The 18,661-nt window shown below is 30.4% G+C and overlaps 1 protein-coding gene across 2 annotated transcripts in view; it reads right to left on the reverse strand.

Annotated features, from left to right (window-relative positions):
• LOC140436891 (facilitated trehalose transporter Tret1-like) overlaps window positions 1-18,661 on the reverse strand; it is a 132,270-nt gene that overhangs the window by 22,091 nt on the left and 91,518 nt on the right. For both annotated transcript variants that reach the window (XM_072526050.1, XM_072526051.1), the window contains one exon: window positions 2,470-2,608. In XM_072526050.1, the coding sequence (XP_072382151.1) occupies window positions 2,470-2,608 (139 nt within the window). The remainder of the gene's footprint in view (window positions 1-2,469; window positions 2,609-18,661) is intronic.

Raw genomic sequence — 18,661 nt, forward strand, 5'->3', positions numbered from 1 at the left:
CACACGACCACACTAAACATAAAATCAATAATCGATTATATTGTAACAAAACAAAAAACCCGACTGAGAGTACAAGATGTAAGAGTCCAGAGAAGCGCAACATGCGGTAGCAATCATTATTTATTACGTTCAAAAATACACTTCCCAATCCGAAAACATCAGAGAGAAACACATATAGACATAAACAAGGCAGAAAAGATACAGGACCGAAGATACAACATCAAAAGCCTAGATGAAGAAAGTACCCAAGACTTATTCAAAAATAGATTGGATGAGAAGCTACAAATTCCCATGACTTAAGAATATCGACCAGTTATATGAACATATAAAAAAATCTTTACACGAAGCAGCATTTGAAACAATGGGATACTACATAAAACCCAAGGTAAACAAATCATACTGGTGGGATAACTAAATAGAGGAAAAAATAAAATGTAAAAGACAACTATACCAACAATATTTAAGCTCCAAATCATTACAAGACAAAATAAAATATAAAGAAAAACAAGCAGAAGTACGAAGGAAAATCTCTAAGAAGAATAACGAGTCTTTAGAAAGAAACTGCCAATGCATAAATACTTATCTAGGAGGAACAAGAAGCACAGAAAGATGGAAACTGATTAAAAAATTGGGAAAAGAAATGAATAAAGAAGTAATACAAAGCATAAAACCGGAAGACTGGGAAGAGTATTTCAAAGGACTTTTGAAAAAGGACAAGATAGAATTTTAATAGTCGGCTCGCCAAAAAGATTAACAACGGAGGAAATTAAAAATGTGTGTAAACAGCTGAAGAGGAACAAATCACCCGGACCAGGGGATATACCCGGAGAATTGTTTAAGTACGGAACGAAGCGAAATTCCTACAGAATGGAAGATATCATACCTCAGTACTATACATAAAAAGGGTAATAAAAATAATTGTGAAAATTACCGAAGAATAGCTGTAACCGGATCTATGAGTCGAATATATGGAAAGGTTTTAAAGAACCGAATCGAGAGAGAATACTTAGATTATGAAGCAGAAGAATAAGCAGGATTTCGTACGGGTCGATCCACTATTGACCACATTTTCTCCTTAACCCAGGTAATAGAAAAAAAGATGGCACGGAATCAAGAGATTTATATGTTGTTCGTCGACCTATGGAAAGCCTACGACAGCGTTCCACTGAAGAAGCTGTGGCAATCAATGGAAAGCACGAATATTAATATAGAATTAATAAAAGCCGTCAAAGTGCTATTCAACCAACCAATAACAAAAATAAAAGCAGGGACACAAATATCAACAGGATTTATAACATCAAAAGGATTAAAGCAAGGAGTTTGTCTGTCCCCCATTTTATTTAAAATATACCTCGAAAGTGCTTTAAAAATATGGAAACAAAAATGCAGGAGAATGGGAATACCGCTCACCAACACTATGCGCACTATACGCTCAACTTTGCAGACGATCAAGTGATATTTGGTCAAGATTATGACGATGGGGTCTAGAAGTACATAAAAAAAAACCAAATACCTGTGCATTGGAGTAGAACAAAAATATCTCATATTAGACGATAACACGACGATAAAGCACTGCTATGACTACAAATATCTAGGTATCACTATTTCACAAGATGGAACATTGGACAAAGCCATAACAGAGAGAAATACGTCAAGGAGAAAAGCCATCACAATGTTAAACAGCATTTTATGGGACCAATCCATCAGCAAAGAAAATAAAAAGAGGATATATGAGACTATAGTAAAAAGTATCACTTTGCACAGCTGTGAGGTATGGCCACTGAAAGAAAGAACACTGGCAACGCTGAAAGAGACGGAAATGGATTTTTGGAAAAGAGCTGCAGGAAGATCTAGAAGAGAAATGATTACCAACAAACGCATTAGAGAAATAATGGGAATCAAACGAACAATCACCGATGACCTAACAAGAAAACAACTTATCTGGTTCGGACACATACAAAGAAAGGATGAACAACGAGTACCAAAAAAAATATTAAAATGGCAACCAGAAGGAAAGAGAAAACGAGGTAGACCGAGAAATAGTTGGAGCGAAGGAATAAATTAAGAACTGAGAGAGAGAGAGAGGGCCATAGAAGAAGACCTATGGAACAACCGGAAATGGATCATTTATGATGATGAATAAATAAACATTGCACGCTTTATAAAGTCGGGGACATTTAAGAAAATTTGGAAAATGAATATATTCTTTGAACAGGCTAAAAGATATTAAGATAGAAACTGATAGGAAACCCAAAAAGAAAGAAAGATTCAGAGCGGGAAGACTGGATGGCGTAGAGGAATATCTTAAAATGACAAGCGCAGAATAGTGAAATAGCCATAAGAAAGACTCACTCGGAGTTATAAAGCCTGAAGAAAAAAAAATGTATTTTTAGCAATTCGTTAATATTATTAATATATGAATTACCTTTTTCATAATCTCGTTATTATATTTTATTTGTAAATTCTTACCTATCCACGATGCTTCTTCTCTGTCAATGCTTAAGGTAGAATTTTCTAAAGATTGCAGTTGCGGCAGCAATATAGCTGAATATCCTACTGTCATTCCAGAACATATTGTCAATAGCATTGGTCCCAATGCAATAAAAGCCTAAAAATTGTAGTGACACATGATCATCTAGTTAATATGTTTATTTTAAAATGTATTCGCAAGAGTATTAATATATTTTATATAACATGTCCACAAAAGCTTTTTAATTAAAAAAGAAACTGCAAATTATGGAAGTTTGGATCAATGCAAACCAATCAATTACTTTTAAAAAAATAAATTTTAATGCATTTGTTGTATAATAAAAACCCGCTATCAACTCAAAAGTTACTTAAAAAAAAACTTAAAAATTTAAAAGTGTGTTATCTATGAAGTTAACTATGAAGTAAAAATTGGTTGTAAACGTCTTTGCATGCTCATGCTTTTTACATAGTAGGTTGAGCCATCTTTGTCCCAGTTGCATTCACCGTTGATCAAGTAGCTACATATTATGTAGCTATATTATGTTGACTCCAACCATGTTCAATGTAGTTAAAATCGAGGGAAAATAACGGCGAATGAGCATGAGCATAACATAAATTTTGTCGAGCTTCAAATAAAGTGGTAAATAGTTGAGGAATTACATTTTCGTCAAAGAAAAGAAAGTCTTGACAGATAGTAATGTATAAAATTTTTAAATAATATTGATGACGAAATTCTTTCTATAAAATTCTTATTTTTAGTTGTTACAGTTATTATAATTTAATTAATTAATAATTTTCGATGTTCCTCCAGTTCTATCAATCTTCCATCATTTTGGCACATTCTGAAAGCGAAACACCAATGTTGCGATAATATGGTCCATTGAATGTACATGTTTAATATACAGGCAAAAGGCAAAATTTCAATGCAGAGCAGATAACGGGCTGCGCTAGAGACACTCTCTCTTCTTTATACTGTTGGCCCTGAAAAAAGTAATACGTATGTCACAAATTACAACCATTGGTTTAATATATAACAAATCAGTGCAAATCCATACCTTTGCTGATGATATTGAACTGAGTTTATTAATTTAATTTATTAAATTTATATATATATATATATATATATATATATATATATATATATATATATATATATATAAGTAAAAGTAAAAAGTAATGGCATATATATATATATATATATATATATATATATATATATATATATATATATATATACATATATATATATAAGAATAAGAAAAAAGAAGTACTTGTGACTCGTTTGGAACAAATATATAACTGTTTTGGATGGGTTGGAGTCAATAATAGGGCTATTGGTTAACTATTTTTTTATTCTCGAGCTTTCAATTGTGTTTACAATTATTATCAAGAGCTAAAAAAGACAAAATACTTACAAGGTTGAACTAAAAAGAAAAAACAATTTTTGTTAACTTACCAAATAAAAATTAGTTTGGTAAGTAAAAATCACTGCTTACATGTTCAAAATATTTAATATAAAAATGTTTTGATCTAACAAATGTTTCTCCGAAAATTTTTATAATTTTGAAAACATTTTTTTTAATATAAAAATAATTGAATTTATAAATAAGTTCAAATAGCAACCAATTACAAATAGCCTCAATGTCATAAATGCCAACATAAAATTTTTATTTTTGACAATTATATTGCCAAAAGTAAAACTTCGTTTAAACATTCTTTTTTGTTTAGTAACAAAAAGAAGAAGATTTATTCACCCTTGACAGATGTCTGAAAGAATGTGACAGATATATGGAGAATTAAATATGACATTTTATAAATCATAAAGAAAGAATATAATTATAAATTTTACTTAAATTTTGAATTTCAGATCTTTTGTTTAAACTCTTATCATTTTTGCTAATACAAACCATTTCCAAAAAAGTCCTTTTAAATTTATTACTTTCACTACATAAAATTTTAATGTTATCAAAATCCATAATATGGTCTTTATCGATTACATGTTCTGCCAAAGCACAAGATGGTTTTTTAATTCTGCAATCACTTTTGTGAGAAATAATGCGATTTGAAAGATTTCTTCCGGTCTCACCAACATATTCAGCCTCACACTGAGTACAACTAATGCTGTATACTAAATTCGTTTTTTCAAATTTGTCTATAGGATATTTAGTTTTAGAATATAAAGGTGAAATAGTTTTGATGTTCTTTGTTGCTATTTTTATATTGTCAATAACCTTTAGTGTTTGTATTAATTTAGGTGTTAATGATGGTATAAAAGGTAGTGAATGATAATAGATGTTCTGATTGTTAGATACAATGTTTTGAGATTGAGCAAAAAATGGTGTTAAATTATTTATATTACCAATATTAGAAAAAAGCATCCTATGTAGCATATCTGGAGGATAAGAGTTTTCAATTAGAATATTTTTTAATAACTGAAGATCTTCCTGTAGATAATCTGGATGAGAAAGTTTTAAAACACGTTCTTTTAATCCTGTTATAAGGTTCATTTTCATCTTATTTGGATGGTGAGAGTAATAGCTTATAAATCTATTACTACATATGGGTTTTCTGAACCATCTGGTTTTCAACATATTGTCTGTATTTCCTACAATTCTCATGTCAAGGAATGGTAGAGAATTATCTACCTCTTCCTCAACTGTGAATTGTATATGCTGATTATGACTGTTGAAAATGTTGACTGTTTCATGAATTTTGTGTTTAGGAAGTGCCAAAACTAAATCATCTACATATCTCTTAATAAAAGGAATGAAAAAAGTGCAATTACTGATACAATCACTGATAACATCATCCATGACATAGCTACTTAGAATGGGTGAAAGACTAGATCCCATAGGACTACCAAAAATTTGTTTATAAAATACACCATTAAATATAAAAAAAAATATAAAAAATATAAAAAATATAAAAAAATATTAGAATCTATATTTAGTTTTAGAATATAAAGATGAAATAGTTTTGATGTTCTTTGTTGCTATTTATATTAGATTAATTAATATTAGATTCTAATATTTTTATATTTAATGGTGTATTTTATAAACAAATTTTTGGTAGTCCTATGGGATCTAGTCTTTCACCCATTCTAAGTAGCTATGTCATGGATGATGTTATCAGTGATTGTATCAGTAATTGCACTTTTTTCATTCCTTTTATTAAGAGATATGTAGATGATTTAGTTTTGGCACTTCCTAAACACAAAATTCATGAAACAGTCAACATTTTCAACAGTCATAATCAGCATATACAATTCACAGTTGAGGAAGAGGTAGATAATTCTCTACCATTCCTTGACATGAGAATTGTAAGAAATACAGACAATATGTTGAAAACCAGATGGTTCAGAAAACCCATATGTAGTAATAGATTTATAAGCTATTACTCTCACCATCCAAATAAGATGAAAATGAACCTTATAACAGGATTAAAAGAACGTGTTTTAAAACTTTCTCATCCAGATTATCTACAGGAAGATCTTCAGTTATTAAAAAATATTCTAATTGAAAACTCTTATCCTCCAGATATGCTACATAGGATGCTTTTTTCTAATATTGGTAATATAAATAATTTAACACCATTTTTTGCTCAATCTCAAAACATTGTATCTAACAATCAGAACATCTATTATCATTCACTACCTTTTATACCATCATTAACACCTAAATTAATACAAACACTAAAGGTTATTGACAATATAAAAATAGCAACAAAGAACATCAAAACTATTTCATCTTTATATTCTAAAACTAAATATCCTATAGACAAATTTGAAAAAACGAATTTAGTATACAGCATTAGTTGTACTCAGTGTGAGGCTGAATATGTTGGTGAGACCGGAAGAAATCTTTCAAATCGCATTATTTCTCACAAAAGTGATTGCAGAATTAAAAAACCATCTTGTGCTTTGGCAGAACATGTAATCGATAAAGACCATATTATGGATTTTGATAACATTAAAATTTTATGTAGTGAAAGTAATAAATTTAAAAGGACTTTTTTGGAAATGGTTTGTATTAGCAAAAATGATAAGAGTTTAAACAAAAGATCTGAAATTCAAAATTTAAGTAAAATTTATAATTATATTCTTTCTTTATGATTTATAAAATGTCATATTTAATTCTCCATATATCTGTCACATTCTTTCAGACATCTGTCAAGGGTGAATAAATCTTCTTCTTTTTGTTACTAAACAAAAAAGAATGTTTAAACGAAGTTTTACTTTTGGCAATATAATTGTCAAAAATAAAAATTTTATGTTGGCATTTATGACATTGAGGCTATTTGTAATTGGTTGCTATTTGAACTTATTTATAAATTCAATTATTTTTATATTAAAAAAAATGTTTTCAAAATTATAAAAATTTTCGGAGAAACATTTGTTAGATCAAAACATTTTTATATTAAATATTTTGAACATGTAAGCAGTGATTTTTACTTACCAAACTAATTTTTATTTGGTAAGTTAACAAAAATTGTTTTTTCTTTTTAGTTCAACCTTGTAAGTATTTTGTCTTTTTTAGCTCTTGATAATAATTGTAAACACAATTGAAAGCTCGAGAATAAAAAAATAGTTAACCAATAGCCCTATTATTGACTCCAACCCATCCAAAACAGTTATATATTTATATATATATATATATATATATATATATATATATAAGAAATACTGGATATTATTGACTGTCGATATAAACAAACAACACAGTTTATTACGGCTGCAGTCAGAAAGTTCAGCCGGGATGTTACAGAAACACTCTTTTGACTTTTGGTCTAGCTTTCGGAATTGTTTTATTCTTCTTCAAGACACTGTAATTAGAAGAGTGTGCAAATATTTACAATATATTGTCAGAATGTTCTTAACATCCATCTAAGATGAAAACAAATTTGGTTTTGGCCCTTAAAACTAGGGTTATCAACTTATCACACATCAATTTTAGGGACAAGGGACTAAAAAAGTTGAGATCTATACTACAAGAGAACTCCTATCCCACAGGGCTTTTGAATAAACTCGTTTTTGGTTCTCCTTTTCCTTTGCAATTTTCTGACAACCAAAATTTTCATAATAATTAGGTCTAACAATTGACACTGACATTGACACACAACACATCAGAGCCACCACAATCTAAAATAACGTATGGTTGCCTACCCTATATTCCAGTTCTGACACCTAAGCTAATGAACATTTTCAAAAATTTTAGTGGCTTAAAAATTGCAACTAAGAATGTGAAAACGGTATCGAAGTTTTACACAAAGACAAAGGATCCTTTCATAATACAGGAGTCATTGAATGTTGTTTATTCTATACCGTGTGCCAATTGTAAAAAACGTGTATATCGGAGAATCATTTCGTAATTTTCACAGTAGAGTGATCTCGCATCGCAGCGACATAAAAACCAAAAAAATTAATGAATGTGCTCTGACAGAACATGCATAAACGGTAAAACATGAATTTAATTTCGAGAATTTCTGTATTTTGGCAAAGGAAAAAAAACCATTCAAAACGTGTTTTCTTGGAAATGTGTTTCATAAAATCCAATACGTCTTTTATAAATAGAAAGTCTTGATAAACTGAGTAACATTTATTGTTATTTACTGACATAACATCAAAAAGAAAATAAAGATTTACTTTTACATATACACACTATAATACACCTGCATGCAAAACATGTTGCATACCATCAAGACAGGTTTAATATACTACTTCCATTAATAAAATATGAAGAACACTTAATTATATTTTAATTCATACTATTTTTGTTTTTTCTTTCTGTTCTCTATGGATCAGTTAAAACACACCATTAAAAACGAAGTTTTACTATCAATAACTAAATTTTAAAATGTGTTTTGTTCATTATTTTATATGTTATATTTTATATGTTTGTTATTAATGTTGAGTTGATGTTGAGCTATGTCATAGCTTTACATAAATAATCTCGACGACTGACAATTTCTGATATATTGTAAATATTTACACACTCTTCTAATTACAGTGTCTTGAAGAAGGAATAAAACAATTCCAAAAGCTAGACCAAAAGTCAAAAGAGTGTTTCTGTAACATCCCGGCAAACTTTCTGACTGCAGCCCTAATAAACTGTCTTGTTTATATATATATATATATATATATATATATATATATATATATATATATATATATATATATATATATATATATATAGAAAAGAAATTTAATCTTTGCAGATAAGTTAAATAGTAAACTCTTAAATATTGGAGAAATCTGCAAGAAAGACTCTAATGAGTATCAATTGTTTCGCCCAACGATTTCGCCAAAGAGAATTAATTTGGCTTCTTCAGGGCTGAAAGTGAATAAATTATAATTAGCTACCATATATTATCTATTAAGATATTAAATAGAATATTAAAAAACTTCGCTAGTAACATACTGGTATTTTTTGTTACTATATGCAAAAAAGTTTTTTTTTTAAGGTTTGAAATGTATGGTAGCTTTGAATTTAATACGCAAAGGTTTACCCAAGGTTAATCGAGAAACCCAATGTAACTACATTTAAAAGGAGGTAATTCTTTGAATTGTCGGCAATAACTAAATTTTTGATTGTTAGAAGGTTTAAAAGTGAGGTTCTGTTTTAGCCAGAACGCATGCGCCGACAAATTCAAGTAGGTCTTATGAATCTTTATGTCGTTAAGGTTCATTGGTAAAAACGAATGAAATTAAATCCCAGTATAGGGAAATATTATTTTGATTTTCTTTTTTAATTATATTCTATTGTTCATGTATTATTATATCTTATTGAGATGTAGCTAAGAAAAGCAAGGGAATGTTATCTTTTTTAGTTAATGAAAATTAATTATAAAGGAAGGTTAGTTGTTAATGGATATATCAGTCAAGTTAGCTATCTGTGATGTTGTATTGTTCTTGGTATCTGATTTAAATAAGAAGGGGTATATATCGCTTAGATTCTTAATGTCACTCTTAACATTAATGGAAAAATCGTTAAGGAAAATATAAGACATTTCAATGAACTCTCTTTTAGATTTATTGTTCTCACGGTGGAGAATTGTAGTGTTCGTATAGTCCATGAGATGACCAGTGGAATGGACATGTTTGGCTAATGCACAACGGTCACGGTGAAGTCGAGAATCACTTTTGTGTAGTGTAATATGTGATTTCAATAATTGAAATTCAAAAAAAATTTAGTTATTGCCGACAATTCAAAGAATTATTTCCTTTTAAATGTAGTTACATTGGGTTTTTCGATTAACCTTGGGTAAACCTTTGCGTTTTAAGTTCAAAGCTACCATACATTTCAAACCTTAAAAAAAAAACGTTTTTGCATATAGTAACAAAAAACACCAGTATGTTACTAGCAAAGTTTTTTAATATTCTAACTCTACAATTCTAAGTTACGGTAAGATCAATAATGTTTTTAAAAGATGATATATGGTAGCTAATTATAATTTATTCTCTTTCAGCCATGAAGAAGCCAAATTAATTCTCTTTGACGAAAACGTTCGGCGAAACAATTGATACTCATTAGAGTCTTTCTTGCAGATTTCCCCAATATTTAAGAGTTTACTATATATATATATATATATATATATATATATATATATATATATATATATATATATATATATATTGTTATGATGTGTTTTTTGTTTGAATGATGAGCAATGAGTATTTTTAATAATATAATATATAGGGTTTTTATCGCGGTTCTCAAAGAATTAGCTTGTAAGTACTTTTTTAAATTATCTTTATTATAACTATTATGAAACACACATATATATCTAACCTAGTCAATATAAATTTAAAATAAACTATCTTTAAACTGATATTCTTATAAAACTAATTAAATTCTATAGACAATCTAAAATTTAAACAAACTATCTTCAAAATTGAAATTGTTATGACACTAACTAAATTATATTAACAAAATTTTGTACCTTTCTTTCACTGAATGCCTAAATGAACTGTTTTCCACTAAGTATATAGATTCTAATCACCACTGAATGTCTTCGTACTTCAGTTATCCTTGTTTTTTGTGAAATTACTTTTTCCAATTATCAGCTTCTACCAATTTAAGATATAGTTTTCTTCACCAGCATTTATACACCACCAACCAAACCAGCAAACAGCATTTATATTTATTCTTCTTTTCAATATACCAATATCCAATTATTATAAGTTGATTTATACTAATCTCCAACCATAATATAATTTAATTTCTTCCAATATACCTTTTTTTATCTTCAATAATTATTTGTGTATAATTATAAATGTGCATTAAATTATATGCATAATTTTTAATCTTCATTTAACTCACTATATTAAACTATTGGACTATTTGTACTTGATTCACTGACTCTAACTAACTTTCATAATAAACTGCTTGACTTCTGACTAAAAACTTAAAAACTGGCCTGACTTCTGAATAAAAACTTAAAACTGCCATCTTGAATCCAAATCACGGGTATTTATATCTTTTGGACATTCTAGAACCATCTCGTAAGAGATCATGTTCCAATTTGTTCTATTTCATACTTGTATGAATTTTCTGGAACAAACCATTTCGCAAACATGGCCATCTCCGGAGATCCAGAGAATTCCATTCTTTTCTATTAATAATTTTGTTTACATTTAGGCTTTTCAGATCAGAATATATAATTAAATTAGTAACTAACACTCTAATTTAATAAAATACACATTTCAAACAATATATTATATAACCCCACTTTATATTTCCTTATGATTAATTTCTATCTGTCAAATTACTCCGAGAGTATTTTGGTTGCCTATGCACATGGCTCACTTATATATATATTTACAATATTAAAATACAACTTTTTACAATTATTATATGCTAATTTATTAAAAATGCCCTCACATAAATATATTTTTATTAAATTCTCTAGTATATAATTTATTTAAAACAACCAAATATCTAATATTATGTAGTATATAACTTATCAATTATTTTCTATAAACCCTAATCGTATCAATATATATATATATATATATATATATATATATATATATATATATATATATATATATATATATATATATATATATATATATATATTCTTACATTTATCACTACAAACTAGAACACAACTACTTTAATTTATACTATTTATTTACAATACTAATTTATTTCCGCGTTACAATTTAAGTTCCAGCGTGTCCAGCAACTGCAACCAGTTGGTCGAATTTGTCGTTGGATTTATCCAACGACAGATGTTGTCGTCTGACGGATTATGGATGTCACCGGTACACATGTTCCTACTTTTCTCTCTTTCTTGATCGTCACTGGGTAGTCACTGACAGTCTCACATGTATCAGCCAAAGTCACCAATTCCTTTATAATTATGATTCCTCAGACAACCTCGTCGTCATGGTTTCAAGGCTCCATCATAACAGGTGTCCCTTCGTCCACAATTCCCTGTAACAGCGCTACTATGATCGTTTCACTTCTCGCAGGCAGGACTGTATCTTTTTTAACGGCTGCTTACACAGTGTTGTCATCATGTGGATGAAGAAATACCTCCTCGTTACCAACTTTGATTACCTTATTCTTAAAATCCAATTGGAATCCATGCATATTCATTACGTCCATTTCTAATATAACATCCTCTTCGATGTCAGCAACTATATGAACGAACTTTTCTGCTCCAATTCCTAATTGTACCTGGATTTCTCCATGAATGTTGACATTTTCACCTGTAGCGGTCGGAAGTCGCAATTTCGTGTTTCTTACGGCTGTTTATAACTGTCGGGCGTATAATGGTTCTGGTCGCTGCGGTATCCACCAACAACGTATGCCTTTTACCATTTATTTCTCCATCGACATATACACTATCTTCACGACATTTCAAAGAAGCTATTAGTATGAGAGGGTCTTTGGAAAAGTTCCGGGTCCAAGCTGCCTCCCTAAGGCCCACCCGTTCTAGTTTTCCTGATGGTGATTTGCTTGATTTGCGTCGTACCTAGGGTGTTTACATGAACTTCGTACGTGTCCTATTTCGCCACAATTACAGCATCTTATGGTCTTCATTTTCTTGTATGTCATAGTTTTCTTCATATTAACGGGCTGGTCAAGTTTATCTTCATCTCCTTCCTCTTTTACGGTCTTGTGACGAGTTAATCGCAGTCTTCTCTGCATTTCATGATCACGAAGACCATTAATAAACGTTTGAACGGCCAATTTTTCCATCATGTCTTCGGGAGCTGTTGGATAAGCATATTGTACTAGTCTAGCAATATCTACCTCATATTCCTGAAGAGTCTCATCTCTCTTTTGTTTTCGATTTTTAAGCTGCGACTGATATACATGCTCCAAATGTTCGTGGCCATATCGCATATTTAACCTCTTTTTCAGTTGTTCGAAATCATCTGTCTCCTCTACCGCTATGGTCTAAAGTACATCTAAGGCATTTCCTCGGAGAGCGATAGTCAGGTTTACAGCCTTTTCTTTTTCAGACCATATATTCTCTCTTGCAGCTGATTCGAACTGTTTCATTTAGTTGTTCCATGACTTTTAATATTAAAAAGGGAATTATTAAATCCTTATACGATAGAGCCAAAATTACTTGTTCTAACGAAAATTCGTTCTTGGAGGAAAAACATTTGTTAACAACTGTTTTATTAAAAAATGATTATCCTTTATCGTTTGTAAATAAGGAATTTTCAACAATCGATCGAATAGAACAAAACAACTTAGAACGAGATCCTACAGCATATGCAAGGAATAATACGAGGAAAATAACAATACCATACATAAAAAGGATTATCGGAAAAGCTTAAAAGGATAGGAAATAAATTCAACATTTCAACAACATTCAAAACAACAAACACGTTGAGATCTATTTTGTCCAAAACCAAACCTAACAATGAACAAGAAAGGACAAAGAATTGCATTTATAAAATACCTTGTGAATGCGATCAGTTTTATTTAGGTGAAACATCAAGACCATTAAATGTTAGAATAAGTGAACATCAATCCTATATTAAAAATAGAGAATTTGATAGATCTCAAATCTGTAAACACGCATGGGATAATGAACATAGGGTTCAATGGAATGATTCAAATATAGTCCTAAAAGAAACGGATGGTAAAAAGAGAAAAATCAAAGAAGCGGCTCTAATTATGCTAAATGAGACCAATTGTGTCGCGAATTCCTCGGCAGAATGTAGTAGGATCTGGTTACCCATATTGAAAGAGGAAGTTATTAAAAGAAAAATACCAGTATTGGTAAGTCACTAACATATAGAGAATACATCATTTATGTTTTTTAAATAACAAACATATAAAATCGGAATTTGGTGTTTATGGAAGGTAAACTAAATGCACGATCAAATACTTACCATGTCGAGATAGTATTATGAGGTTTTTTTCCTGATTTTTCCCTCATAATTTACTATGGAATCACTAACAGGAGAATTTTACTGTCATCATGGCATGTATTTGTCTTTTTAAAGACGAATTACATGTTATGATCTTTTCTGACGGATATTCTCAAGTTAAAGTTGATTTCATGTAATCGAATGAACTATCTTATAAGTAAAGTCGTCCCAGGAACACAACTCAACAATATTCGCAATATTATTTTAAAGTCGTCTACTTTAAAATGTATAAGGTATGTCTGAATTGTCAATATAGATGAGTCAGATAAAATTAAATTATTAGAAGAATTTTTCACTAAGTAACAAAAAACAAAATTTGTTTAATTTACTAATGTTTGTATTTTGAGAACGATTTCCGAAGTGGAAATTGAAACGTCAATATACGTATTTTAACCTTTAATTGTGGCTTATTCCCATTTAAATATAAATTAATTTAAAATGCCACAAGAAAATAGCTTCAGAACAATATGACTACTTTCCGTCGAAAGTTGGGACTTTAACATGAACAAAACCTCCACTTCCTTTAAATTTCGGCTGTGTTTTCAACTTACATTTCGTCTCGTCTTCTTTTGTCTCTACTGTAATTGGATTGTTTCCTCTCTTTGCTGTCCCTCTTTCTTCCATCTTCATTTCCATCTCTTTCCAGATCTTTTCTTCGAAGGCCAACATATCGGCAGCAACTTGGTTTTTTAACGAAGACATTCTATCGTCGAGGGCAGACATCTCAGAACTGACTTTAGAGATTTCGAAAGAGATGTTAGCAGAAAATTTGCTTTCCAGAGAAAAAATCTCGTTAGAAACTTTGTCTTCTAAAGAAGCGATGTCGCCGGAAACTTTGGCCACAACAATCAGAACAAGTTTTCGAAATATTGTCAGAAACTTTGTTCTCTAATGACGCGATGTCACCAGAAAATTTCGAAATATCGCCAGAAACTTTGTTCTCTAATTTCGAAATCGACGAGATGACAGTATCATGTTTGTGTTCAAATATATAAGTTTCCGGGTCTAAACCCTCTTCCTCCAAAGCGTTCTTTAGTCGCTGGACTAAATCAGCCTTTTTCCGGTAGAAGCTAATTCGCTGTCATCGAGATGTCTTCTTAAATTCGTAACTATGAGCTCATAAATTTTTACTATTTATTTAAAAGTTCCATTTTTGACACCAATTTAACTGAGTTTATTAATCTAATGTATTAACATTATTTATTATAAAATCTAGACCTATTTTATTAAAGTCTTTATTAAATTTATATCTAAAAACTAGAACCAAACTAGTTTAATTTATATTATTTATTTACAATACTAATTTATTTCCGCGAAACAATTTAAACTCGATACGATTCTATTTTCAGACTACTTCACACAATGAAAGTTCAGCTATATATATCAAACATCCGTTAGTCTGGAATCCCCTCGACTGGATGTTGACCTTTCTCGAATGGAAGGGAACGCCTGACAGGTTACTAGCGGGTCGAAGAATATACTAGAAAACACAAGTTAGAATAACAAAATGTTTACAGGCCAAACATGAGTCATATTTAGCGTAACAATATCAATATTGTTGGGAGAACGGAAAACGCTGTACAAGAGGTGTATGTAGTATTCAAGTAATCTGCTACAAAAATGGGTTAAATAATAAACACCAACAAAACTAAGTATATGAAAATAAGCAAGCTACCACAAATCCTTAACACTGAAACTCATACTACCGCTGAGATAAACCGCAGAATTTGCAAGAGTAACAGATGCTATTTTGGGCTTAATCTCCTTGCACAATTATATCGAGAAATACAAAAATAAAACTCTAGTAAACAATAATACGTCCAGTCCTAACACATGGTTCAGAGACACGGACTCTAACAAAAAGTAATCAAAACATGTTGAGATGTTTTGAAAGAAAAGTACTAAAGCCAATTTATTTAGCAGTAAATGACAATGGAGTGTGGAAAAGACGAAACACCTTTAAACATTATAGAATATATCAGGAACCAGATATCGTAAAACATATTAAGATAGGACGTCTGAGTTGGATAGAGCATGTAATGCGGATGGAACAAAATCCCCAGCTACAAAAACGCGTCTCGATAGACCCATTGGTCAGAGAAGAAGAGGAAGACCCAGAATAAGGTTTCTTAATAACATCGATGAAGACATGAGAAATATGAGAATACGTGCTTGGCGGAGAAAGGTGATGGATAGGGATAACTGGAGATACATTTTTGAGGGGGCTAGGACCCACACATGGTTGTAACGTCAGCATGATGATAATGGTGACAGATAGAAGAGCTTGTTAGAAAATTATAAGATGAGAATGGTAATAAGGACGTAGCAGGGGACCTGAGATAAATCAGTGCACCTTATGGAAAAGAAAAAATTTGTGAGTAGAATGTTTATTTTATTAAAAAAAAAGTTATTAAAAATCTTTTATAAAAATGTTTATAATTTAAAAGACCCAATCGGGCTTTGCGAACATACACAAAACAACAAACCAACTTCCTCCATGAACACCAAATCAGTTATTTACGTTCATGAACTTATAACTTAAAAGTTTTACATTTACCAGGTACCAAATGTTGCTTTTACACATACAGGGCCTTCTATACTTAATGTATAAGTTAATTATTACATGAACATTAGACTACATAAGCTTTTATTTTATGCACTCAAAACTAGCTCCATATATAAAATATATCAATTCCTATTTCACCCATCAACAATAAATTTTCTAGAATACAACTACCCACATATGTCTATTTTCCGTTTTCCAGGTACCAAATGTTGAAAAACATAAGGGGCTTTATATTAGAATCTCTAATTCATACCATGTGAAGACTTATGTATAGTTGGTTGCCTAACAATACCCTTACACTTTTCTCACCACATACATTAATTAACAAAACAAATTCCACCATGTTCTTAAAAATAAATTCAGGACAAATGAATAACTTCAAACAACAACATTGATGGTTGCTACTGTTACATTATTTTAATTTTAACTTTTTCAATTTTTAAATAGCGTTGGCCTTTGTCTTAATTGGACCAAACACATAAAGTTACACTGACTGCTTTGTTTGGACTTCCGTCCTAACTTGTCAAGATTGTCATTTTAATCAGTTGCTTTCATTACGTCCTCGTAGACACATCGTCTCAGGACCAGCAACTTCACGTGGAGTCATACGTCGCCATGTTACCAAATCCACTGGTAACTTTAACATCTTAGAATTTATTACAACATCTTCTTCTTCTCATTGCACCGTCTCCTTTCGAAGGTTGGCGATCCAAATGGCAATTGTAGTTTTGGAAACTGCTGCGCGAAAGATCTCTGCGGATGAGCGGTCGAACCATCTCCTCAGGTCTTTCAGCCACGAGTTCTGGCGTCTTCCTACTGATCTTTTGCCCTGTACTTTTCCTTCCAGTATAACTTGAAGTAATTCATATCTTTCGCCTCTCAGCACATGACCCAAGTATTGCATTTTCCTCTCTTTGATTATTCTTAGTAATTCTTATTACAATTTACACATATTACAACAATATTACAACATAATGTAAACCAAATTTATAAAACAAATTTTAACGGGTTTTTACCCACATATTTAGTGGCTCAATACATGTATACCCACCTAGTAAGTATTAACCACATTTTGCATTAACCTTGGTCAAAATTTAAATTTCACGTTCTTTTTAATTAAGTGGTTATATACGTTTTAGGTGCACTGATGATGGAACATGGATTCCGAAAACGTTTTGTGATATAGCTCGATTGGGTCTTTTAAATTATATACCTTTTATAAAGGATTTTTAATAAAATTTTTTGTTATATATGGTATACAGCCAAACTACATGAACTTAGATTCCTTGTGGAAATTTTATTTTATTTTATTAGATATTAATTTTAAGGTGAATTGTTTTTGTTACAGGATACTACAGTAGTATCGCTTTGACGATTCAAGAAATTTTTGACAGATACTTTCAATCCTAGGTTGAAAATAAATCAGTTTTTAATATTAATACTATTTTACCATTTCTAAAAGTCTATTATTTGTTCTCTTGCATGCTTAGTCTTTTCATGGGTCCTATTTTTATATTGAGAAAATCTAAATAAGATCATACAGCAAATAATAGAAATTCTCCAAATTATTTGAGAAGATGTTGCTAATAAGATTACAACCCATATTCTACCAAAAAGAAATAATTTCTTTCCATAAATTGGGATTCTCTAATAAACACTCAACAGTAAAGAATATAATATGCTCAGCTATTTTCCTAAGGCATAGCAAAAGCATTAGATGAAGTGTGGTGCAGAGGGTTGTTTCTAAAACTCAATCTACTTTCCATATCTTTCCATCCACTCTATCCAGCTACCTATATTTTGGAAGACAGAGAACTTGTAGAAATAAACAGGAAGGTGGATATTCATAACTACGACCAATCAAAGCAGGAATCCCACAGGGTAGTGTTCTGGGACCAATACTATATTTATGATATATCTGTGACATCCTTGTTACAAAAATTTAAATTTAAAATTTAAAACGACACTGCAATACTAACAGTTGCTGAAAAATTCAAAGAAACAACTAGGCACCTTCACCACGCAGTGAACAAAACAAGCACTTGGAATCATAAATAGCGCATAAAAATTAATGAAGGGAAACTTGCTCATATCGATTTTACTTAAGAAAAAAGAAATAAAAAAAATCAACCAGTAAGTATAAACAATAAAATTGTACCGTACAAAAACAGTTATATACCTAGAGATATATTTAGATATCAAATTAAAGTGATAGGATCATATTATAA

Source organism: Diabrotica undecimpunctata, chromosome 3, assembly GCF_040954645.1.
Source record: "Diabrotica undecimpunctata isolate CICGRU chromosome 3, icDiaUnde3, whole genome shotgun sequence".
Lineage (NCBI taxonomy): Eukaryota > Metazoa > Arthropoda > Insecta > Coleoptera > Chrysomelidae > Diabrotica > Diabrotica undecimpunctata.